The sequence below is a fragment of the Thamnophis sirtalis genome, unplaced genomic scaffold (assembly GCF_051295495.1).
Source record: "Thamnophis sirtalis isolate CommonGarterSnake01/CBP01778 unplaced genomic scaffold, rThaSir2_p1.2 scaffold_11, whole genome shotgun sequence".
Classification (NCBI taxonomy): domain Eukaryota; kingdom Metazoa; phylum Chordata; class Lepidosauria; order Squamata; family Natricidae; genus Thamnophis; species Thamnophis sirtalis.
In genome coordinates, this window is record NW_028261391.1 from 40,115,327 (window position 1) to 40,142,004 (window position 26,678).

The 26,678-nt window shown below is 38.7% G+C and overlaps 2 protein-coding genes across 3 annotated transcripts in view; one reads left to right on the top strand and one right to left on the bottom strand.

The window, feature by feature from the left end:
• Positions 1 to 9,713: 9,713 nt before the first annotated feature.
• Positions 9,714 to 14,582, top strand: LRRC3 (leucine rich repeat containing 3). Of its 2 annotated transcripts, XM_014051768.2 has the most exons (3): positions 9,714 to 9,894; positions 12,031 to 12,204; positions 12,731 to 14,582. In XM_014051768.2, exon 3 carries the CDS (start codon positions 12,917 to 12,919, stop codon positions 13,700 to 13,702), a length of 786 nt encoding a protein of 261 aa, XP_013907243.1. In that variant the 5' UTR covers positions 9,714 to 9,894; positions 12,031 to 12,204; positions 12,731 to 12,916; the 3' UTR covers positions 13,703 to 14,582. The 2 variants fall into 2 exon arrangements, with proteins under 2 accessions (XP_013907243.1, XP_013907244.1); XM_014051769.2 differs by lacking the exon at positions 12,031 to 12,204.
• Positions 14,583 to 20,409: 5,827 nt separating this feature from the next.
• The window catches only part of TSPEAR (thrombospondin type laminin G domain and EAR repeats), a 41,491-nt gene continuing 35,222 nt past the window's right edge, over positions 20,410 to 26,678 (bottom strand). Inside the window, exons 9-12 of the mRNA XM_087724949.1 lie at positions 25,655 to 25,884; positions 22,887 to 23,074; positions 22,470 to 22,571; positions 20,410 to 20,978 (exon numbers count right to left, since the gene is read on the bottom strand). Of these exons, the coding sequence (XP_087581075.1) occupies positions 20,825 to 20,978; positions 22,470 to 22,571; positions 22,887 to 23,074; positions 25,655 to 25,884 (674 nt within the window). The 3' untranslated portion in view covers positions 20,410 to 20,824. The remainder of the gene's footprint in view (positions 20,979 to 22,469; positions 22,572 to 22,886; positions 23,075 to 25,654; positions 25,885 to 26,678) is intronic.

Here is a 26,678-nt window from a genome sequence, read left to right on the forward strand (position 1 = left end):
TTTCGGTGATCCATCCATTTTTATATTAATCTAATAATAAGTGTCTAGCAGATTGTCTAGCAGGTTGTCCAAATAAAATCATTTATGTGAAGATTTGCTGAAAGAATGACAGATATGCAAAAACTGAGGTTTTAATATTTGTGTAGTTAGCTTCTAAATTAAAAAAAATTGTTACCCAAACATATATAGTTATTTTAATTATTTGAAAGCATTCATTATATTTTGTATCACAAGGCAGAATATAACTACAGATATACAGAAAACTTCTAAAAGAGTAAATTAAAAACCTTGACAGACATTTTATCTCTGTCCTGATTCATGAAGAATGTAGACCCTTAAAAGCCTCAAATCCTGAATTGAAGACAAGCATATATTTCCTGTTTTTTTTCCTTCTGAAGAAAGGCACAAATAGTGCAATAATCTAGTTCAAAGAAAACCATCTTTAAAAATCTAGGCTCCAATTTTATGGGTTGTGTCTTAACTATCACTTCAGCAGACAGTTAGCCATTATGCTCAATGTCCAAAGTCTCATTCAGTTTTCAGCTAGATGTGCATTGCCTTGAACTTCGTGACATCCTCTATCTCTGCCTGAAACTTTACAGCAAGCTACAGGTCGCCTGATTCACAGTTTTGTGAGTTTGTGAGGATCTTCTGTGAATATCTCATGTCTTTCAGTCGTGGCCTAATATTTCTAGGCCTCCTGAATCTTCCCATCTTTTGAAAAGAATGGGGATATCCCATGTGTACAACTGACGCTGCTGTTGATGGACACTTGTTTATTTAAAGGCAAATTATGTATGCAAATACATCCACATATTCAAATTCATATGCACATAAAGTTCTTCAGCTGAAATAAATAAAATACATGACTGCACACATAATATAGAAAATGTTTCAACAATTTAAACAGTTTCTTAAAACATTTAGAAGCCTGCCCCCATTAAAAGCACAGTGCTGTACAGGGACATGCAGTCAGGGGAGGCAGGGGAGGCGGGGCCCCACCAGTGTCATGAGGAAAAGAAAAGAATTTTTAAAATAATTAAAAAGGCTAAGGTAGTTGCTGCCAGACTCCAGAGTCACAGTGACTCTGAATCTGCTTAGTGCTAACTGTAGGGGGAGGCAAGAGAACTATGGGCCTCCTTTGCATAAGGAATTTTTCGCCTTTTAACGCTTGCTCAGAGTTAAGCAAGGGTTAAAAGGTGAAAAATTCCTTATGCAAAGGAGACACGTGATTCTCCCGCCTCCTGATCTGGGAGCAGCAAATCATGTCTTGGCAGCCTTGCCTAAGTAAGTTGCTTTTTTATGTAATTTTTTACATTTTCATCATGGCGGGTGGAGAAGAGGAAAGTTGAAATGCACAGCTGGAAAAGGTATGTGGATCGGACAAAGGGAAGGGGGGATTCAAAATTATTGTAATTTAATTGTGGGGTCGGAGGAGGCGGGGGGTGAGGCGGCGGAGCGCGGCAGTGGCAGGGACATTCTCGATGCTGTGTCCAACAGGCCAGGCATCTCGCGTTTATGTCCGCCATAAACACGAGACGCCTGGCCTGTTGGACACAGCGGTGGCAGGGGGAGGAATGGGCTAGGTGGGCTGGCTGGATGGGGAGGGGGGAATCATGGCCGCTCAGGCCCCAGCGGCAGGGCTTAAAGTGGCGGCAGTGCCCCGGTGGCAGGACTTTAAAGTACTGGCGCCATCCACCATAGAGCGAGACCCGGTCCCATTCTATGACGGACGGCACTGGGACTTTAAAGCCCTGTGGCCGGGGCCCTGCCACCACTTTAAAGCCCTGCTGTCCAGGACAAGGCAAGGAAGACTTCCTCGGTTGGGCCCAAGAGGGACGTTGGGAAGAGCTACATGTGGCGGGTGGCCTCTGGGGCCCTTGCGCTCAGGGCAGGAGCCCCCTCTAGCCCGCTCTGAAACTCCTGGAGCGAAGCAGAAGCCGGTCCACCCGGCGGTCCTGGGCTGCAGAAATGGGGTGGGGGGGGGTGATCCTGGCGGTACTGGCCACTACCTGCCTGACTCTTTTTCGCAGACATCGCCGCGGCACGTGTGCCATGACTGCCCTGCTGGTGCTGCCTGGCCGGCCGGCGCCTTGCTGTCTGCTCTCCAGGAGCCAGGACTCCTGGTCGTCTGGTGGGACCTCTTCACCAGGGAAGCACTGCACTGCTTCACGCTGGATGCGGGGCCCATCGCTCGCCTGGTCCTCTTGCCGGACAGCTGCAGGGTGAGTCGCAGCACCCGAGGCGGCTCCCTGGGAACTCAACCAGGCGGGCCGGCTTCTGCTTCGCTCCAGCAGTTTCGGGGCGGGCTAGAGGGGGCTCCTGCCCTGAGTGTAAGCACCCCCAAGACCAGCCGCCACATGTAGCTCTTCCCGACGTCCCTCTTGGGCCCGACCGAGGAAGTCTTCCTTGCCTTGTTCTGGGCAGCAGGGCTTTAAAGTGTCAGCAGGGCCCCGGTAGCAGGGCTTTAAAGTCCCGGCGCCATCCGCCATAGAACGGGACCTGGTCCTGCTCTATGGCGGACGGCGCCAGGACTTTAAAGCCCTGCCACCGGGGCCCTGCCACCACTTTAAAGCCCTGCTGCTGCCGGGGCTTCGGTGGGGCTTTCGCACTTGCCTCACCGGCCATGAAGCTCACCGCACGTCACTGGTGCTGTACATCAGTCAAAATAATAGATTAATAAAATGGAGAGAAAAATCAAGTGACTCAAAGCCATTGTGAAATGAATCTCAGCTAACAAAAACTAATTGGGCCTAGAATTTTTTTTTAAATAGTTATCTTATGCCTCCCCCAAAAGCACACTTGATGACTTAAAAATGCAAAGTACCTTTTAAACCACTTGCTCAAAATTTGTTTATCTACCACCTTAAAAGCTGCTGGAATTAAAGACTTAGAGCAGTGGTTTCCCAACCGTTTTTTGGACATAACCCATCTAACCATCTCTAAAATCCTGATGCCCTCCCCCTTGGTGACATATAATATTTACGATTCAAAAAGTGAACAACTACTCATGCAGAGGAAGCCTAAAAGGCCACTAACTTGGTTTAAACAAGGTTCCAAAGACCATGGCATCCATGAAAGAGAAAAATAAAAGAACGAAAGACAGTAGGAGGACTGAGGAACTTAAAAAATAATCGTATGAAGGGATATGAAAAAACAGCAAATAAAGTTTCAAAACATATAATAGAGAACTGAAATGCATAAACATAAAATAATTTTAAAGAAAGCTTTTTCTGACAGTCCAATGATCCTTAGTGGAAACACATCTGATTGGCTGGCAGTTACTCCATCCTTTCCCCCCTCCCCAATCTTTTTAGACCAGGCCCTAGAAAATGCACTTTTACAAAGACAACAATTGGTAAATGAAACACAGCTGTTTCATTTACCTATTTCATCACAAATATATAAGAACAATTAGCGGGCTTTCAAAAATTCAGTTAATAGCTCATTTTTGGATTGCCCCCATTAAAAATCAAATTGCCCCAATGTTGGGAATGACTGATTTAGAGGAATTGGCTAGTCACGGAAAGATTATGGGTCTTTCTTCTCTTCCCTCTAATTCAGATGACAGCTCCTTTTCCATAGTGTCTCAAAAATTGGGAAGGAGGCAATTGTAAAACTCCATTTCACCCTAATGCAAAAGCTATCTATTTCCAGAGGTTCTTGATTTGTTCATCAAATGTTCCTTCTCCCAGGACAGATTGTTTTATTGTTACAAAGAACATAAGGAGCATATTCATACCTTGAAATGGTGCTGGTCTCATTCTTTATGGATGTTATCATTAATTCAATGCAGAATGTGCTAAATTAATTAGTGCCATAGAAGCTGCTTCTCTCTCCCGTGAATGTCATTTGCTGAAGTCTTTTTGCCTCTATTTTTTATTGGCAGCAGTATCGAATACTTATCCTTGATATTCATTATAGATGGGGTTTTGGAATATTTCTTAATTTAGGCCAATAATTCTAATGTCAACGGAATCTGAATTTATGCTTCATTTTGCTCTTCTCAATCAAAAAATTTGCTTCAGCAAGTGTTGATATATCAATGCCAGAAATGCCAATGATGTCACACTGTCATTTATAAAGATTGCAAAGACAGCTTTTCCTCAAAGGTTTCATTCTATTAATGAATGAAAGCAAAGCAGCCTGAATAGCAATTTGTGTTCCTAGTTCTATGTTTAAATATTCAAGAGAATGAAGAAAATAATCAGAGAAGGTCAGTGGTGGGTTCCGGATTCCGTTCCAACCAGTACAGTTGGAACGGGCTTGGCAGCGTCCACATGGATGCTCGCAGCGCATACATGCGTCTTAATGCCTCTGCGAGCCTCCGCAATGCTCCAGCTGCTTAGCGGAGCATCACACAGGGGCTGTATACACCATGCGCGAAAGCACCAAGCACTTAAAAGACCAACAAGGAGCTCAGGCGGGCAGGTGGGCACCATACCGGAATGGTATCCGGTGATCCGTACCGGGGCATACCGCCTGCAACCCACCACTGGAGAAGGCCCACCGAAAATATGAAAATATACTTATGGTCAGAAAACAGTTCCCCGCAAATGTGAAAATTTATTTCAGCAGCGTATCCATTATTGAGCCATACTTGGCACGTATGACACATAAAAAATGCAGTGGGAAGAATTAAGCAATTCGCCATCTATTATATAGGTAATCCTGGGCCTATGACAGCAGTTAGGACTGGAATTTTTCACTAAGTAAAGTGATTGTAAAGCATGTTGTCACATGATCACATTGCTTAGTAACAGCTGTCATTAAGTGAGGCCCAGATTGTGTCATTAAGCAAGGATCTCACATGACCATGATTTCTGATTTTTTGTCTACTTTCCACTTGACTGTTTATGGGAAGGCAGCAAGAAACATCAAAAATCACAATCACATTATTTTTCTTTTCTTTGACAGTGTGTGCATCACTATCATTACTATTTTTGTCCTTTGCTTTTATTTTGTTATTAATTAAAATCAATTTAAAAATGAATGTGGATCACTGTGAAGTCATAATCGTACATTTTACCTCTAGTACAAGTAATCTAAGGAAACCAAGATTATTATTTTTCAGTTAAAGCTGCATTTTCACTTGCAGTTTGATTGAACCTAGCAAAAATCATGAAGCTGTTCTCCCACATCTCTATAAAACTTATTTTTAGTAATAATTATGGTATGTATAGAAAAAGACCACACACTTTACAGCTAAACATGTATTTGTATTTGCCCATGAACTGGATCTTGACCAAGAAGTGCTGTGCTTCAACAAATGAAATCAGTGCATTACCTGATTATTTTTGCAAATTGCTTCTTAAAATTGCAGTCTGCACAATATCTTTTCTTTCACTGCAGTGCTCAGGATGATAATTTTTAAAATACATAAACAGCTTCTAAAAGTCCTAGTGCTTTTCAAAGCAGAAATAAATAATAGTAAATAAATATTTTTCTTTACTTGTGTTTTGTTTTCTTAGTTAAATACACAATTTCTGGTCAGAATCAGATTTAGGAATAAGCTAACCATGCTACAATTTAGGGGCCAGGAATCTAAAAGGGCCACTCCATTTTTATTTATTATAGTTTGTTTATTTATTTATTTATTTATTTATTTATTTATAGTTTTATTATTATTATTATTATTATTATTATTATTATTATTATTATTATTATTATTATTATTTCTATGACAGTCTCCGTAAATGAAGTCCTCCTGTACAGATTCATAGCTGCCCAAAGACGATTCATCCTTAGGCCCTCATATGCTTGTTATGCTCAGAACAATCTCACTAAGTTCAATTGTTTCACAGTCTTTCTCTGTGTTAGCACTTGCCAAACAGCTTCTATGGCTTTCTGTAGCTAATGTCTAAATCCAATCTTGACTCTGGGTAAAAATTTCGGGTGGCTCTTACTGTATGGTGATGGAGTGCGAGAGGTTCAAATCCACCCTCAACCCTGGAAGAGAACTTTAGACCAGTCGTTCTCTCTCATCTGCTTAATAGAGTCATAAATAGAGGTAACATTGGAAGGCACATTGGAAGGCCCACTATGTACTCTGAGAACTTCTGGAGAAAAGGCAGACTGCGAAATGAACAACAAGAACAGTATTTTCATTCTAACTTTACACATAACCTTGCTTTCAGTAGTAGTGTAAGAAAAACTATTGTATGAGCTACTTTCCTAAAGCCTCCATCTCATGTCACCCTAACCATAATGGAACATGCAAGGAAGATTGTTTTTATATGGCCCATCATTACAGCATTGCCTTAATATTATTTTCATTATTTTCAGGCAGCTTCAAGATCTTTTATTTGTTCCAGATTTCAACTATGTTTTCCTGCTTCTTTTTGTTAAGGGCACACTCATTGGCTTCATAGATGATGTGGTCAATGCCATAAGGGATTATGCAGACTGTCCTGCTGAACAGTGTTTGTTTCTAATCTGAATAATTAGAAATACACGCATGCTTCTATGGTAGGAAGTTTTATGCAGGAAAAGCAGATTTTCAGTAAAGGAGTAATGTTCAATAAATAATGTTAGTTCTAAGTGCAGATATTATAGCTGATGTCCTGACACCTCTATGGCTTGAATTCATATGACATGCACTATATTGCCAAACGTATTCGCTCACCCATCCAAATAATCAGAATCAAGTGTTCCAATCACTTCCATGGCCACAGGTGTATAAAATCAAGTATCTAGGCATGCAGACTGTTTTTACCAACATTTGTGAAAGAATGGGTTGCTCTCAGGAGCTCAGTGAATTCCAGCATGGAACTGTGTTAGGATGCCACCTGTGCAACAAATCCAGTCGTGAAATTTCCTCGCTCAAATAAATATTCCACAGTCAACTGTCAGCTGTATTATAAGAACGTGGAAGTGTTTGGGAATGACAGCAACTCAGCCCTGAAGTGGTAGGCCACGTAAACTTGTCCAACATCAGTGTGTGACCTCACAAATGCACTTCTGGAAGAATGGTCAAAAATTCCCATAAACACACTCCTAAACCTTGTGGACAGCTTTCCCAGAAGAGTTGAAGCTGTTATAGCTGCAAAGGGTGGACCAACATCACAGTGAACCCTATGGATTAGGAATGGGATGTCACTTACAGTAAATTCATATGCGAGTAAAGGTAGATGAGCGAATGCTTTTGGCAATATAGTGTATATGTTCTTTATTTGCATACTCTATATCAACAGAACAACAACGCTATTCTGACACAATGCTCTTCCTGCGTTTACACAATATGCTTGAGCTGGTTATTGAATTAACTAATTTATTGATGTGCAATTCATTGAAGGTTGGATTCGCATAATATGCTAAGCCATAAACAGATAAGCCAAGGTCAAAAGTAACCAAGCCTAACTTCTTATATGAATGCAGCTTATTCTGCAAACAGAAATATAGCGAAGGATATTGTACAAAGTAGACAACCACATTTTAGTATAGAATGCGGAGGGAAATCAGTTTGCATTGTTAGTTAATGTTCATTGAACACTGACAGATTTAGAGTGTACTGTTTAATAATTTACAATTGATAGATATTTTTAACCACAAGGGCACTAACATTATGACATCATAACACAAGCTCCACTCTTTCATATTTACATTGTGACATCACATGCAAATAGTTAAAGACTGAGATTTGCTTTGCAAATGGGGATTTCATCTCTCTGTCATATACACACTGCTCTAGGATTTTGTAAATTCCAGGAAAGAAACATTTCATATCCTCCACAGATATTACCACTCCAATGGAATAGCTCTCCCTCTCTCTCTCTCTCTTTCTCTCTCTCTCTCTCTCTCTCTCTCTCTCTCTCTCTCTCTGTGTGTGTGTGTGTGTGTGTTTTCAAATTAGGGTGGACTCCTGAAGACCATCTGGCCAGGTCCCTGGTGTTTTCTTGGCATGTTTTTGGAAATAGTTTGTCATTGCCTCCTGAGAAGCCAAGAGAGAATGACCCAGCTGGCTTTGTGCCTAAGATGGGATGAGAATTCACTGTTTCCAAGTTTCTAGCCTAGAACTTTTAACTACTACATCAAACCAATTCTTATGGAATTGCCTTATCCCCCTCTAAACATATCCACCTGAATTTTTTCTTGTATTGTGTTCACACAGCATACTAAGACATGATGCCTTAATCATGATTAACTGGATAAATTACAATTTAAATTCCACCCATGCTAAACCATAAACTATGGTGTGCAAACCGCATTAAGTTTACTCATCAGGCAAAATCACAAAAGCCATTAACAGCAGTCCAATTGTTGGGCTAATAGTTCATGGTTTTGTTCCTATGAGAAACAAAGGCAAGGCAACCTTGGTGAGTTTTCAGCTAACAATCAATGACTTAAAGGTGCATGTAAGTAGTCAAGAGTCATTGTTTCTTTTCCCCAGCTCTAGCCCATGCAGACACAGTACTCCAGTTCACTACAGAATAGTTTAATAGTATAGATGACTAGGAGTATGTGGGGTCCATTAATACAATCTAAATCCAATAACAAGGTGGTCATATAAAGTTGATTACACACTGAATGAGACAATTTTTCTATGTGATTATTAAAAAGGCCAAATGCAAATTATAGATTGCATCAACAGAAATATGATTTTTTAAAAACTGAAGTAATCAGTTCACTTTATTTTGCTTTGGGATACCCAATTTCAAGTACCAAGTTCAGTTCTACCTATAGCACTAAAGATCTATAGAAATTGAATCAGGTTTAGAGAAGGGCAACAGGAATAAAATAGGGAAATAGAATCCAATAATTGAAGGCATTGGGTTTGTTTAGAAAAAAGACAACTAAAGAGGATAGGGTAGCTCTCTCTATAAATGTATTAAATGATATCACATGTAAGATGGCAAATACATGTCTCTATTTCAGAATGTGAGTCTTAGGAGGATGGATTTAAATTACAAGAAGATAAAATCTGTCTGAATGTAAGAAAAAACCTTCTTGCAGACAGAACAATTTGACAGCGGAATCTGTTATCTGGAAAAAAGCTGTGTTAAGCTGAGGCTAGATCAGGGGTGTCAAACTGGTGGCCCGCGGGCCAGATGCGTCAAAATCAGGCCATACCCACCCCACCTCCACAAAGGGGAAAAGTATTGTGAAATGTCACATGACGGCAGTGTGGCACGACGGGTTTAACACCTGTGGGCTAAATAGTTCTTTGGCTGCTGGGGGTTTTAACTCCTGCACTAAGCAGGCTGAACTAATGCTATGATTTTATAAGGAACCTCCTAATAATGAATTACAGCAAATAACTGGTGCACATATATTGCAATGTGCAAACATGAATTTTCCTTTCACTATTAAAGATGCTCATAATAGTTTAAGAACATGCTGAAGTCTTGGTCTTTTAAGATAAAAAAGAAGAGCACAAGGAAATATTATGACCTGGAGTTAATGCAAGAGAAATGTCATTCTGGCATAACAAAAAGCACCTTTAATAGTAAATACAAAGCTTTACATTTTGGCATGTGTGGAATAATGGAAAGCAACACTGAATGCCTATTTTCTGATCTAGTGAATATCAGCCACTGTGTTCCAAACATATAATATTGTAGTGTATAATTCCCAAGCAAGCAATAGACTACTATGCTGCTTCCTATGTCTGTTAATATCTCCTTTATTACTGAACGGCCCCTTTAAAAATTCCAGGATGCTCAGCTAGGGTGGCAGTGACAAGCAGATGCGATCCAATTACAGTCAGCATTTGCCATGAATGGCTTTGTGTGCGACTGATGGGAGAAGGACGGCAGCAACAAGTGCTGTGTGCAGGCTGCAAGTTCTTCACTGCTGCTGCTCTGAACTGCACCCACATCCAGGCAAGGGTGTGGCAAGAGAAAGCAGAGCAAGAGCTCCTGAGCTTTGGATGAGGAAGAAACTTGGGATCCTCAGGTAAAAGGAGGCTCAGCTGATCTCGGTTCAGGTACCATGGCCAAAAGGGAGGAGAGAAGGCAGCAATGATAGGGTAGATCAGTCATGGCATATTTGCATGATGGAATGGCTAAAGGTGACTATATGATTTTTTTTTTCAATAGGCTCAATCCAAGAAGCCAATTTTTGGAGGGGAGGGGGCTCTTTTGCTTTGTAGCTAGGTAGGTGTCCAGCATCTGTGCTCTTATTTTTGACATCACAGTTGAAACTCTGGGAGGAAGATGTAGGTGGAGACTGCAGCTAGCTTTAGTGTCATATTTACATCCTGAAGCATATTAGGATTAGCAGCTTTGCCTGTTATGCTTAGAGCAGGGGATTGCCAACATTCAACATTATGACTCATGTACCTTTAATAGTTTGGGGGAAGACAGCAGATGTGCTGCTTGTCATGTCACAGTGCTTCAAGGGTCTGAAAATCTGCTTGCCTACCTTGTCTTCCCCAGCTCGCCTGAGGGCTGAAAGCTTCATTTTAGGCAATAGATTATGACAAGGTTGAAAAGGAGAAAGAAGCATTCTTAGAGAGGATTCCCTCCTACCGGAAAAATTTCCTCTATCACTACAACCAGCAAGATCCTAAAAGCCACAGCTGGTTGCATATAGGCAGAATCCATAAATCCAGATTTTCAAAAGCCAAATTGGTGGCTGTAGCTGATCCCCAAAACGGCCTATTTATATAATAGAATTCAAATGATTTTTCAATCCACCAATTTCCTCAGGGAACTCTAGGGATTGCAGTTTTGTGACCAGCTTACTAAAGATCTTTTACAAAATTTTCTGCATCCATTCCAGAAGAAGCCATCGCAGTTAAAATGGCATGGAACATATATAATTATGTGGTCCTTTTTATGTTTCTGGGGGCCCCACTTGGTGATGATGCTAATTGATTATTCTTGCTATCTTTGGCATATAATGACAGTTTTTTTAAATAATTACTTTCAGTCATGTGCACCATTTTATTTTGCCAATTTTCTTAACTGTAAAAATTATGTCATCAACAGAAAAGGATTCAGATTATAGATTCCTTTCCTAGGATCTGAAAACTTAAAAAAACGTAACAGTAAAACAATCCTAGTACTAAGAATGAAAGAAAGCAAATAAAGCATTTCTGATGAGTTTGTTTAGGACAGAAAAATGGCAAAGAGAACAGATTCTTACCTTCTTTTGCCCATCTCTTTTCCTTGCTAAAACTACCGTGGTCTGAATGTCTCTACCTTCAGCAAGCAGATTCATTTCTGAGGTAGAATCTAAAACAGACGAACCGAATTCCTTTCCCAAGTGTCTCCATTTTAAGGTCAGAAAAACAAATGAAAACAGGATCCCCCAACTTAACTGTTTCTTTATAATGTTAATTGCTCCCCACTGAATGGGTTTTTCCCCCCTGCAAGCCTCCTGCCCTTAGTAAGTACAAACTTTTTTCCCAGTAGAGTGAACCCAAACCGAACAGGCTATTTTTTTCCTCCCCAGCAGTTGTGACAATTGCGCTATTAATTCAGCTGACATAGGTTGCAGAATATGGTTTAAATAAAAGGTCTATGTTGTAATATACAGAAAATGTTTGCTTAAAAAATATATTTCTTTTTTATTTTTATTTTTAAATTCTCTTCCCAAAGAGAAGAGACTTTGATGCAAATTCATGGGTGGAGAATCATATGCTGCTCTCACAGTTATTTAGTTAAAAATTAGTCTTGCAATTTTAGAATATAATTGAACTCCAAACAAACTCCTCAGATGGGCACTTTACTGCTGAAAGGTCAGAGATGCTGGGATTCCCCCTAGGCTGACCCAGTTGAGGGCAGATGGAATGAACAAGGCCCTGAAAGGTTCATCATCCCTTTAGTCATCTGAGGTATTCCTACCCACCCACCCACACAGACACACATATACTTAATCATTAGACTAAGGGTGAATCTGCTCTCCTTTCCCGTGCCTTATATAAGCTGCAAAGTTCTGGATGACCACCAGATGGCAAATAAATGAAGTTGTTTGTAACTTGTGTCATACTTAATGCAGGAGCCAAAATAAGGAACATAACACTTATTCTGTCTCCCTCATTCCTTTAAATAGCAATAGCACTTAGACTTATATATCGCTTTACAGTGCTTTTACAACCATCTCTAAGTGGTTTACAGAGTCAGCATATTGCCACCAACAATTTGGGCCCTTATTTTACCTACTTTGGAAGGATGAAAGGATAAAGCGGAACAAGGAGATTTAAAAAATCAACAAGCAGCAAGTGGCGAGAACCCGATGGGAGTAACCATGGAGTTCATTGTGAGTAGCTGCCACACCTAGCTTTATTTTTTTTACTACTGATCTGCAACTTCTCTAGTTTCGATTGCTTCTTTTAAATCCCAAGAGGGAATTATTTCCACTTGAATTTTTTTTTAGAATGGGATAGGGCAAACTGGACTCCTTCACAGCGATAAAAACATGTTTCCAAAATGCAACAACATCAGCACTAACATTCTCCATCACCTTCAACAAGAGAATGATTGAAAAGGGGAGAGAGAAATGACCTCAAGGGTTTTGTCTTCAATTGTTTCTGTCCAGAGGGAGGGAGAAGGAGAGGGAGGGAGGGAGAGAGAGAGCGGGGAGGAGAGGGAGAGGGAAAGGGAGAGAGGGAGGGAGGGCGGGAGGGAGGGAGAGAGGAGAGAGAGAGAGAGAATTAGTTCCCTATCAGGGTAGAAATTTGAAGTCACAGATATTTGAGTCATCAACATTTGTTTGGTCATGGATGGTAATTTTAATGTTTGTGTTGTAATTAGATGAAAATGTATTCATATTTCTACCCCTGTAGAGATTACTTTCCCATCTTTCTGTGCTCTGGAAAAAGAGGCGCTTGAATTGATTGCTGTGACACATCTGACCCCAAATCAACCCACCGAGAGTCTTGTGGGGCCTCTTAATTCAAAGGAGCGTGGGGAAAAAAAGAACTGATTTTCTTTGCCTTAGCAGCCATGCAGGATTCCCTATTACTGATTGGATGACCAGCATGTTTCTGGCAACTGAGACATCTTGGCCTGTGCTGTTCCTTTGCTCTCAAACTCTCTTCTGCCTCTTCTTTTGCACCCCTTCCTGTTGCTGTACATCCTGCCCTGAACAGTGTCAATGTACCAATTATTCAGGAGCAACTGCTGTTCTGTGTAGTGCGAGCAACTTGGAGGAGATTCCAACAGATATTCCCAAAGATACCATGTTTTTGAAGCTGGATGCAAATAAGATTACTGCAGTTCCCAACAGCACTTTCAGGCACCTGGCCCACTTGCAAGAAATAGATCTCTCCAAGAATGCCATTGAGAAGATTGATTCAGCGGCATTTAAGGGTGTGGCTGATGGCCTGCGATTGCTGGATCTTTCTGGCAATCACATACAGAGAATCCCAAAGGAAGCCCTGATCAACTTGAATGCCATGATTCGCTTATCTAACAACCCTTGGCACTGTGAATGTACTTTGCAGGAAGTCTTGTGGGAAGTGAAACTGGACCCTGATTCAGTCAATGAGATCACCTGCCAAACATCTGTGCAAGAGGAATATGCTGGAAAGCCTCTGCTACACATCCTAGATTCAGGCATCAACTTTTGCAACATGCATCAGAAAACCACCGATGTTGCCATGTTTGTAACCATGTTCAGCTGGTTTACCTTGGTCATTAGCTATGTGGTATACTATGTCCGGCATAATCAAGAGGATACAAAGAAGCATCTGGAATACTTGAAGTCACTACCTAGCACAAGGGTTCCTAAAGAGACTATTAGCACAATTCTGTAGCCTGGCATGCTAACCTCCAGCTACACACAGCCTGTTTTCTAAAGAAGAAAATGTTGGATGAAAATATAGAAGGTTTACTTCCTGCTGATTCAGCCAGGACTTTTCTAGATTTTTTTTTAAAAAAGCAAAATGTTTCATAAAAGGTAAAAAAAAAAAGTGTTGACATTATAAATATAGTAAAAATGCCTAAATTACATTTCCCTGTTCTCTAAGCTATTGTCACCAATACTGGACCCAACAGAAAAAAAAACATTTAGAAAGGTCTTCTTGGCAAAGAATTTGAATGGCACACATGCTTTAGTTTGGCTCCCTAAAGTTCACAATCAAGATCTTATTCCAAGAGAGAAATCTAAATCAAATGGAGCAATATAATCCTGACCAATGTGCTCATGGTGCCAATGGAATATGTACACAGTTGACTTCTGCTTATTTAAAAAGCCAACACAGTTCTAGGCTGCATAAATAGAGGGATAGAATCAAGATCATGTGAAGTGTTAATACCACTTTATAATGCCTTGGTAAGGCCACACTTGGAATACTGCATTCAGTTTTGGTCGCCATGATGTAGAAAAGATGTGGAGATTCCAGAAAGAGTGCAGAGAAAAGCAACAAAGATGATTAGGTGACTGGAGACTAAAACATATGAAGAACGGTTGCAGGAACTGGGTATATTTAGCTTAAGAGAAAGAAGGACTAGGGGAGACATGATAGCAGTGTTCCAATATCTCAGGGGTTGCCACAAAGAAGAAGGAGTCAAACTATTCTCCAAGGCACTTGAGGGTAGTACAAGAAGCAATGGGTGGAAACTAATCAAGGAGAGAAGCAACTTAGAACTGAGGAGAAATTTCCTGACAGTTAGAACGATTAATCAGTGGAACAGCTTGCCTCCAGAAGTTGTGAATGCCGCAACACTGGAAGTCTTTAAGAAGATGTTGGATCTGTCTGAAATGGTATAGGGTTTCCTGCCTAGGCAGGGGGTTGGACTAGAAGACGGCCAAAGTCCCTTCCAACTCTGCTATTGTATTGTATTTTATTTATTACTCTGAATGAAAAACCACTTTCTCCAAAGCTTACAGAAAATTCTATTGCCAAATTCATAGATTTTGCAAATGAGGACCCATACAGTTTGGTGTAATTTAATAGGTGACATGTATGTTTGCGTGTATGCTGCAAATCTAAAAAAGGATACATTTTATACTGTATCTGGACTCACACTTCTTCATTCTCCTTCATTCTCCATCAGATTAATAATGTGTTTTTAATTCCAGAAACATTATGGTGCATGGAAAGGGGGGGGGGGAATGAGCATATGTTATAAAAAAATAATGTTGGATAGATTCCCTTTAGGAAGATGGGACAGATACATAATGATGAAATTGTTTATTTCTATATTTGCTTACTTTGTATTGCAAATGGTGCTTCAAAAGCACAGCTGGTCTGGGGATTAATAAATTTGAAAAGGGGAAAAATGAATAATAACTTTAATTTGAGAAAAACCTAGTCCTTGCATCTGATAACAGATTCTGACAACAGAAATCTTCCGACTAAGAAAAGATAATATAAGAATAAGCTAATAGAAAAAGTAAACAAGAAAGATATAAAGAGTACCTCATTGAGGGAGCTGAATAGTCTAGAAATATGAAATATAAGTGTAATATTAAATTGGGAACACTTCTTTACATGATTTTAAGGTTCAAAATCTCTATTAAAAGTGATCCCTGTAAATTTAGCAGATTCTGTTTGAAAAACAAGTTGGATCAAACCTTTTCAGAATTTGGCAGATTTCAATAAAGCAAGGTCAGTACTGAAGAGAATCTACTGGTGGTAAATAAACTTGACAGCAACAGTACACAGGATTCACCCACTGCACTAGGCACAGAAATGTGCTAGACTTGTTGTTTGAAAACAGATTTGCAAATTAAGTCTTCATCTGCATGTTGTTAGGCATTTTAAGACTCTTGAGAACCTTTGATTATATCTTTGACTCACTGCTATGCTGTTATAATGTGATAGCATCGCTTTCCATCGCTACTTTTGGGAAAATGTATGTTCTCATAGAAGAGAATATATATATACATATACATATATATAGCTCAGGGTTGAAATTTTGAGTCCTTGATGCTCTCTGAGCATGGCTGTTTGCTTGCTGACATTCCATTATCAACCTACGTAACATCAGTGCTGCATAGTCAGGTAATAAAACAACTACGTAAGTAAACAGTCATGTTAAGAGAGCTCCAAGGACTCCACAATGTTCCAGTTACTCAACATATATAGATTTCTATTGGATGCATTTGTTTGAAATCTTTATAGCTATCCTGTAGGGTTGTGCAGTACTACAGCTTCATTCATGCAAAGGGAACTGGAACATGTGGAGCACAAATGTGGCATCATCTTAAAACCTCAAGGCCTTTTTCTTAGATTGTGTGTGATCCTAGGAAAAGATGAAACTGCTGTAAGGTGTTGAACGGGATCACATTTTTAGTTCTGTGCATTCTTAACCCTTTGTGGTGATCACATCTGAAGGCCCATCATGTGACAGCTGGTTAATCAACACTTTGACACATTTCAGTACAGTGGGGCCCTTTTTTATTCTTATTACTAGTTTTATTCTACTGCTTATATACCATTGCAATTTATTTGTTGTGCAGGATGTAAATGTTCTCTGGTAATATTTGAGTTATGGGGATATAATTCAGTCTGATGTTGAAACTTTTTCCTTCCTAACTCTCGGTGTAGAATGTGGTTACGACATCTCTCATAATGAGCATCACAGATTCCTGCACCATTTTGTGAACTTAAAAAAATACTAGTTGTTGTGCATCCATCTGTTATGTAGTTTATTCCTGAAAAAGTCATCCAATGTCACTTTTTTTCCTTTTAAACTGTTTAAAAAATCAAAAAGATTATCCTCTTCTTTTATTAAAAAGGTGCTATAAAAACATTAAAAATCAATATTTCTGCCTTCAAACTGACAATTTAATAAATATAACCCATAAGGAAAAAGAAAGATGGAAGGAGCAAGGAGACAAGTTAAATTAAGTACTAATTCTTCACAAAGGACTCATAATTCCTACCTGCAGATCTTGTTACCAACAATTTTCCTGTGGGTTTAAAAATAATTATTGTGATTATAATTATCTATAGGAAGCATTTTTTTTCCCAATAGAACATTTGCCTGCTTGCTACCAGCTGGTCTTGTAAAGGAATAGATCCTTTTACTTTGGACTAAGAAACATGGCATCACCTACTACACCCAATTTTATTTAATGGGGCTATTATATCTGGTCCGTAAAAACCTGGAAAACCACCAGATGATAGCAAAAAGATATTCTTTGTTGCAATTTTGTGATATTCTGGATTTTTAAGTCAAGATAACATAGCTCTAAATTATCAGCAATGTTTTGTTTATTTGGCATAAGCTAAGGTTTAGTGTTAAAACATGAAGAGATTGGATGAAGCAAAGAATTCAACATTTGCAATGGAAAATAAGGAAGAGAACTATCATTTGCTCTGTGTAATCTTTTTTTTAATTAAGAAAAAGCTCTTTATTTTGCCTTGTATCCATATCAGTTATTCTATTTATCAGTAGCCAGAAACAAAATCCTAGACTGAAACATTTGTATGATTTTATATGGAAATTATACCTTGTGTAAAACGGCAAGTGCCCATTTCCATTTTGCTTGCCTTTTCCTTTTCTGCTCCATAGTGCAGATTTTCCAGGATTTTACCTGGATTGCAGATTCATTATCTCTAGTCACATTGGCTGTTGAAAATATTTGGAATAAGTATGAAAAGTTGCTTTGGGCTGCATCCCTGCAGGTATCACTTGGATAACAATTAATCATTCAGTGTCTGCTCAAATTTACAATGGCACAAAAGGTGGATTTATGACTGCTCCTCTAAGTACTGACCTTTTCAGTCTCCCTGCAGTCATGTGATCAAGATCTGGGCACTTGATGCCCAGCTCATAATTATGATATCACAGAAATCCAAGGTTGACCATGATTTCCCACATTCTCTGCCAGCTTCCCACACAAAAATTCAGTGGGGAAGCCATCAAGAGTACTCAAGTTGCTCCCTTTCCTGATCCTTTTTCACCCATCCAGGTTTTGCAGCATCTGCCCACCACATTCTCCTAGCCACCTGTGGCACCACCACATCTGCCTGTGCTCCACAGCATCTGCTTGCCTGGGACTCCTACTTCTTCCTCCATAATGACCACATGGTCCTGGGGTTGCAATGGCAAATAGGACTGCTAGGATTGTGATCCCTAAGTCACATGAAATCCATCATTTAGTGACAGTAATTCCACTTCAACAGATTGAGAAAGTACTAGATTCGTTTATACTACTGTGCTCATTTATATTATCAAGGGATTATGTATCAATTATTTCAAAGCAGAGCTGTGGAGGCTTCTTGGATGAGAAGCAAAATGTCTTCAAGGAAAAACAAGAAAGCCCAGTTGCCCCTTGAAAAAGCAACTTTGAGACAACCACGAGCTGGATGACTGAGCTCTCCATAGATATTTTAAAGCATTACAAGGCATCTGTTGATAACACTGATGTAAACATACAATAAAATATGGAATCAAACATTGCTAAATGGCTTACAATTTGGCTTAATCGAAGAAGCAATCATGATGCTGAGGTAGCACAAGGGAGGACCTTTGACTATTACTTCTCAGGTGCAAAATACTGTATATATTGATTAAAAAATTGTTTTGGTCTACTACAAAGGTTGATAACACAGGACCTGCTGAAGGCAGAGCATTCATGATAGTTTTAGATGGTATCTGAGGATTAAAAAAATAAACTGTGTAATCTGTTTTTTAAAAGAGGGCAAAAAATATTTCACATTAGTAAGATCACCAGATCTCATGAGATGTTGGTATTCTGCATCGGATCTCTCAGGATTTAAGGCATTCGCTGGCTGGGGAATTCTGGGAGTTGAAGTCCGGACATCTTCAAGTGGCCAAGGTTGAGAAACACTGATTTAAGGTTAAGCTTCATTTTTTCATTCAGTTTTGAATGCTGACTTTTGTGATATTTGATGATCCAGTGAGAACAAGTGATGATACCCAGCACTTCAAAACGTTACTGATACTAAGACATATTAATTGAATGGCACATGGGATAGGGGAGGTGGGAGGTCTCCATGCATTTTAACCTTGCCACCATGTCTTTGTGTGGTAGTTTGGGCTGACAGAAAGGGACTGGCCTAGAGTTACCTACTAAGCAGTATCATGAATTGGGGACTTAAGCCCATGTATTCCTTTTCCAATTTCTGCATACTTTTTTCCAGAAATAGAACCAAATATAACATTATCTCCCATTGCAGATGAAGGCAGACAGTCTAACCTAGGGAAATAGCAATAGGCAAAGCAGACTCCAAGGCAAACAGCAATCTACCTTACTCTGTATACTTATTTCCTGTTCCATCTAGTGTTTTTGGTTTAAACCAGTGGTGGGTTTCAAAAAATTTTGGAACCTCTTCTGTAGGTGTGGCCTGCTTTCCGGGTCCACCGGTGGAACCTCTTCTAACCGGTTCGGTAGATTTGACGAACCGGTTCTACCGAATAGGTGCGAACTGGTAGGAACCCACCTCTGGTTTAAACATATGCCCCACATCGCATATATAAAATTCCATAATTTTACCATCCATTGTTTGAAGTAAATACAAGTATTGTAATGAGTTCTAAAGTTTTCTCACTTTGCTTTACTTTTTATAAATGTCAAATTGAATCCAGACTGGATAACTCCAGTTCTTAAATTATGGGAGCCCAGACATTGTAGCTGTAGTTAAGATTTCATCTGAGACGAAGTTTGAATGCAAATAAGCTCTGACACAGCACCTCTGAGATGGTGCAAATCACTCTGTTTGCTTTATTAGGAACTGCTTTCAATACTGTAAATATTATCCCAATAATAAATAATTCCACCTCCATATATCCATATAACAAATGTGACCACCGACAATTTACATATAATATTTTGTGAATGGACAATAATACATTTTAGCAGCAAACAGAAGCTTTTCTATTCACAAATTAACATGGGAAAATAAACTAAGAAAATTAGGGTCAACCAGGATTGGAGTTTATTGCAGAGATATCATAAATCCATTTCAAAGTACTGGGCTTTCCTGATGTCCCCATGTGAAAAAGTTCAGAAGCATTATTTCCTACAGCTTTTAAACAATATTGGATTTTCTTTCCTTGTAGCTATGCTGCAAAACTGGAGAATACAAACCTGGAAGACTCATAATAAATCCAAGACTTTTTGTAAAAACACAGTCCTTCTACAATAAGGAATATATGTCATGCAATCTAGGGTAGTCAGTAATAGAGGAGTAACTGAATTTTGAATTTTCTCACCAAGGCTCAGAATTTTTTCCCCTTGAAACCCTGAGATTCAAATCTGGAAATTGCTCATAAAAACAAAAAAAAAAGCAGCTGGGCTTTTGTGGTCTTATGAATCTCATATATTACAGATTTTCATATTTTAAAAAATCTCTAGCAATTTCTCCTAGGATCTACATCAAAATTATTTTTGTGACAATCAGTGTGTTGCTGGAATTGACTGACATACAATATATAAATACGTTGCATTGCTATACTCTTCCCATAATGTCACAGTAGTTGATATTCAGACAAGGAGTTGGAAGAGGTCAGTAAAAATTTGTATGCCCAAACATTTTCAGTAGAAGATAGATGCCAGATAGATGCCTTTTCTGAAGTCCACTGTCCTACTTCAGAAGCAATGAATGCCCAGATGTACCTAATGGTATGAATTGTATAGGTAGCTTTTTAGGGTAGGGATGATGTTTATAAATATAATGGGGGCAGGGTAGAATAAGTGAACCAAAGTTTCTGAATTCACATATATCTTTGGCCAGCTCAAATGTACAGCCATGCAATTCAACTTAATAGCAGAAAGGATCTGTTAAAATCTAATTTTCAACAGCCGCCCACTCAGATATTTGAGAAGCACCAGAATAATATCTCTTTCTCATACTGGCTGTATTAATTGAACTATAACAAATTTGATTATAGCTCTGAATAACTAAAACAATTCCTCCCACGTGCATGTTCTCTGCTTATAGCCAGAATCTCCATTCAGGTCAAAAAAATTTCAGCTTCAGCACCCTGGAGAGGGGTTCTTTTGCACTTGAATACATGAGGTAAGAACCGGCTGTAGTGTTGAAAGCTTCCCAATCCCTACAGCCAAATGTTGGAAGATGGTGAACTGCTACGAAACCTTCATATCCTTGCCATCTGCAGTGTAGACAAAATAGTTACTCAGTTTGTAATTTTCAATTCATAATATCCCATCCTTCCAGTACTTCCAGTTTTTTTCTTACTTTGGAATTGAACTGGAGAAACATTCCTTTCATGTAAACTCAGATAACCTACAAATCAGTTTCCACAACCTGCCATTCCCCAGATGTACTGAGATGTACTCAGTTCCCAAATTCTGGAAAAAATGGCCCAATACCTAGGTGGCTAGGAACTTTAGGATATATTCTAAAAATCTGACTTCTAATATGTAATAGATCACAAATAGGCAACTTGGTGTTTTCCACATTATTATGACTACAATACTGATGGTGCTCTGGGTTTGGGCTGTACTGATTGGAGCTGACTGCCCAAAATGTCTAGAACAGGGGTATCAAACTTGCAGCGTCAGGTTGTCATCACGTGACATATCATAATTCCCCCCCTCTTTTGCTAAAATGGAGCTGAGTGTGGTCAGTGTGTGACACATCAGGCCCGCAGACCATGCGTTTGAACACCCCTGGTCTGACATAATGACTATTCCTGATATACAGTAGATTTTTAGCATATCTACTAGCACCGTATTATTCATTCAAGATAGTTTTATTATCATACAAATAATTCAAATATGGAATTACTTAAACCAAATTTCCTTAGACTGAGCTCATCAGACTTAGATAACCAGCTGTTATTCTGTGAGATTCAAATCAGCTGTTATTCTATGGGCTTCAATTCCTAGTAGAGCAGTGGTTCTCAACCTGTGGGTCGGGACCCCTTTGGGGGTTGAACGACTGTTTCACAGGAGTCGCCTAAGATCATTGGAAAATACATATTTTCAATGGTCTTAGGAACCACAAATTTTATGGTTGGGGATCACCACAACATGAGGAATTGTATTAAAGAGTTGCGGCATTGGGAAGATTGAAAACCACTGTAGCAGAGGATTTAAAGGGGCACGTAAGAAGTGTGGGTCAACCCAATGTGGGGATTTTTTCCTTCTCCTCCTTCCCTTGAAGAGTTGGTTTAACCAAAGTAAGTGTTGGTTTTCTGATATGGATTCTACTGCACATTGACAATCTGGAAGACAGACCTGCACTGAACTACATGTGCAACACCCATCAGTTGCAGCACCCATCTTCCCACCTAAAATCTGTTGCAGAAGCCAACATAATGTGCGTATGTGTACACAGAAACAGAATGGAGAGCGTCAAATGTGACACTTATTTTTAAAAAGTGAAAAAAGAAAAAGTTTCAGGAACAGCTAAACACCAAATCTGTTCCAATAACCTACCATAGTTGTTTTAATCTGGATATTTGGTATTTAGCATCAAGAATAGAGGGTGACAGAAAAATAATTTTCAGTACAGCCTTTCTTTGTATACAGATTAACATAATAATATGGATTCAATCATTTCTATTTTTTTTGGTCCTTTTTAAAGGTTCCAATATGTGCAAATGACAAAACGGAGACATTTTCTCTTTATTACTTACCTGTAAATAATACTGTTTACAGAGAAGGTCACACCATCATAGGAATTTGCAACAACCAAAAAGCGGTCTTCGCCCACTGAAAAGAATTCCCAGTCTAAAGCACTGTGACATGAACAAATCAAATAGAAAAATATTGCAAAAGTCAGAGAATCAGTGATGAACATTCCCTGTTTCCATTTATATTAATATCAGTAGGGGGGGAGGCAACAGGTGCCACAATTTTCTGAAATCAGTATAATTTTTTTTAAAGAAAGGAGATGTTAATGTTTCTATTATATATTTCTACTAGCAAGACCAATTTAAGACAATATTTAGATGTATTTTTAGAATATGAAAACAAATGTAAACATTCCTGGAACTATTTTTCTATTAAAAGAACCCCATGCTGATGTTTTGAGCTCTACTCAGAAAAAGCACCTGTATGTAGGGATGTCCTGAAACTTGTCAAACAATTGTGCTGTGATGTTAAGCTCATAGATGGAAGAATTAATGGCAAAAGTGTTGATCGGTGGTACAGTGCTACTGTCATAACTATGACTGTTTGCCACAGCAAGAAATACTCTGTTTTGGATGTAAAAGACTTCCCAGTCAGCGGCCCCAAAAGTCTGGATAAAGAGAGGGAGAAAAAGAGATTTTCAGTGAGTCACATCTGTAGAAGGACATACTTTAGAATCTGACCCAGTATGAGGAGAGGTCTAGAGGGTTTGCCTTTCTCTCCAAAAATCAGTCTGGCATACTAGGCTAACTAACTATCAGCTTCAATTAACAGCTGGTACAAATCTGACATTTTTAATGGTAATCCCCATATTATTTGACTGTAAAGGGAACAAATGTCTTTTCTACAGGCTGTTTTTCTATTATTGAACAACTGTTGTTGTACTTGACCCATAAACTTAAATTTTGTGATAAGGAGCAAGCAACATAAAAATGTTATTTGTAAAATATATAATAACATTTTTCAAATAATATGGGGATTACCATTAAAAATGTCAGATTTGTGTGTGTGTGTGTGTGTGTGTGTGTGTGTGTGTGTGTGTGTGTGTATAGCAATAGCAGTTAGACTTATATACCACTTCATAGGGCTTTCAGCCCTCTTTAAGCGGTTTACAGAGTCAGCATATCGCCCCCACAGTCTGGGTCCTCATTTCACCCACCTCGGAAGGATGGAAGGCTGAGTCAACCTTGAGCTTAGAACCGTGAGATTAGAACCGCTGAACTGCAGATAACAGTCAGATGAAGTGGCCTGCCGTACTGCACCCTAACCACTGCACCACCTCACCTCAGCTCAGGCCTGTGGCTTTTTTGACAATAAACTGCAATTGTTTTCCTTTTGGTATTTTTCAAAAGCTTCTCAGTCTCATGCAGAACATTGTGATTTCCTAAGCTCCCATCCAACTGGGGCTGACTCTATTTAACTTTTTTGAGATGAGGGAAGTTTGAATGGGTGCTAAATTCTGGTTAAGAATAGTTTCACTTAAATTAAACTTGATTCAGGGTGAATTCATCATATGTTATGAACGTATTAATACATTTTTCTTCAAAAACATTATAAATGTGGTTTGCCAGCTTTTCTCCTTCACATCTGAATCATATCTGGATAATTTATTTTGTTTGAAATTTCCCATTTAATTCTATTCATGACAATTTATAATAAGATTCATGACAATCTATAATAAAAACAACTGTACAAATACAGTTAAAATCCAAGAAGTAGTTACAAAAATTAAATACAGTTAAAATCCAAGAAGTAGTTACAAAAAGGGAACAAGTTACAAGTTACAAAAATTAAATCTAACTGCAGTTATAATAATTGGACAGAACCTTATTAACCAATCCAATACACAATGTTTAATACCTGAAATAATAATGATGGCAAAAAGTATTAAGCACAACAGATTCTCTGGAAGAATAGAAGTTGTTTCATGGCATTGAGACTATAACTAGAAACAGTGGCCTAGACCTCCTCATATCATGGAAGTGGTAAACATCCAGTAGCCTGTCCTGGGAGATAGGGTGGATCATTTCAGACTGGAACAGATCATTTTGCAAATATGAAATATAAGTAGGTCCAAAACAGCACTTGGAATTGTACTGGAAATTTATTGACAAGAACTACGGTGTCCACATGTTATATATTTCAAGAGGCCAGGACCTACTGGTAAGCTATTTCACAATGGTTCCAAAGACAGCCCCAAACAGAATGCATTGCACTAATGTAAATACACATGAGTTATAATCACATCTTTTTCACACTCCAGAACAAAGTAGAGCTGGCATACCAAACGAAAGACCATCCTGGTCTCAAGTCTGCATCTACCACCCAGAAGGAAATGTGAACTCATTTTGAGTGAACTCAGGTGCAGACCTACTCCCGCAAGAGTAGCACTTCCTCCCACATCAGCACCTTTGGAGCTGACTGAGAATCATGATGGACTATCTCCAACTTGCTTTCATTCATTTTCAGCTTGTTCTGTTCATCCAATAGCTTCCAGTCACTAGGAAAAGATTTCCACACAAACACCAGCCTGGCCATCAACCTAAGAAGATCAGTGTAGTGGAAGAGGACAAAGTGGTAGGACAATTTTTCAAGCAATTAAAGTACACTTGCTCCTTTAAGTCACTTTTTCACCCACATAAACTTAGTTCATTCTATGTGCACATATCCTTACTGAAAGAATTATAATCACATGGTTTTCTGTATGCAACAGTATTTGATTCCAATTTGTCCTTTTATAGATATATTTATTTGTTCATTTAATTTATTAAACTACGGTAGTTACGAATTGTGATTCATATATAAAGGGCTCCCCTGATAGTCAGTATGTTTTAAAACATTGTCATATGAAAAAAAATCATTTGAAAACAGAACAGAATAACCTTTAAAATAGATAGGTAAACAAACAATCTTTAAAAATGGAATATAAAAAAGCTAAAGAACAAAAATATTTTAATGGCCTATCTAAAGCTGAGCAAAGGTGGGGAATAATATCTGATTTCTTATGGAGGTGACATTGAACAGAACTTGTCAGAAGCAAATAGAAACAGCCTAAAGGGCAGAGCTCTTGTTCTATTTGTACAATCCACATTCCCCATCATGCATATTTATGTACAATGGATAAAAAATTAATGGTTTGATCAGAACTTTGCCTAAGCATTTAAAGAAGCTGGTTTTCCCATTATCTTACCAAGATTGACTGGAAAAGCTGGAAACCCCCATTGAGCCAAATGTAGATGTTAGAATAAATCTTGGTTGTTGTTCCATTGAATGTATTGGCTACCACCAGAAAGGAATAAGGACCAATGGTGAAAAATTCCCAGTCATAGGCTCCTGAGGTAGGAATAGTTTGATTGGCTTCAAAAAGCCTTCTTCTAGAGTTCCATCTATATATGACACTATTGATATTGTGGTTATCACCTAGAGAAGAGGAAGGAAAGGATAATATGAATGGATGTGATATAGAAACATGGTAAAACAGGAAGAGATGAAAATGCACAAACATAAGACTACCACTGATATTAGAGGTATTTATTACTACCTTCATTTTATTTGAGTTTTTGAAATTAATTTGATGAGAAAAGTCAATTCAGAACTTGGAAATGAAAAATAAAAAGAAGAAAATAATGATACATGTAATGAAAACAATGGTTTATTCTTAAATGAAAAGCCAGAATGTATTTTGGTTATTTTTCAGGTTTTCTTCCATTTGCTCACAGGTTTAAATTAGCCAAGGATATCTGAGTTGTGACTTAATTAGAAACCATAAATTTAAATGTGTAAATGAACAATTAGATCTCTTCTCCAGAGCCAGTGGTGAAACAGAAGAAGGAAGAAGGGAAAAAGGAACCAGACAATTCTGAGTTTTGTGAGCATGATGTTAAAAAGAGCCGCGCAGTGATTTAAATGTAGTATTGTGGGTTAATTCTGCTGATTGCCAGCAGTTTGATGCTCACCAGCTCAAGGTTGACTCAGCCTTACATTCTTCCGAAGTTGTTAAATTGAGGACCCAGATTGTTGGGGGGAATATGCTGGCTCTGTAAACAGCTTAGATAGGACTTTAAAAGCACTGTGAATCGGTATATAAGTCTAAGTGCTATTGTTAATTCAATCTATATAGAACAATGTGTTTCCAAGAGAAATACCATTGTGGACAACTTTGTAAACTAAATGCTAATTTAAAAATGGAAATGCTTTTTTTGTCTCCAAAACAT

Coding starts and splice junctions, on each gene's coding strand:
- LRRC3 (XM_014051768.2), top strand. CDS start 12,917: ATGACCAGCATGTTTCTGGCAACTGAGACATCTTGGCCTGTGCTGTTC.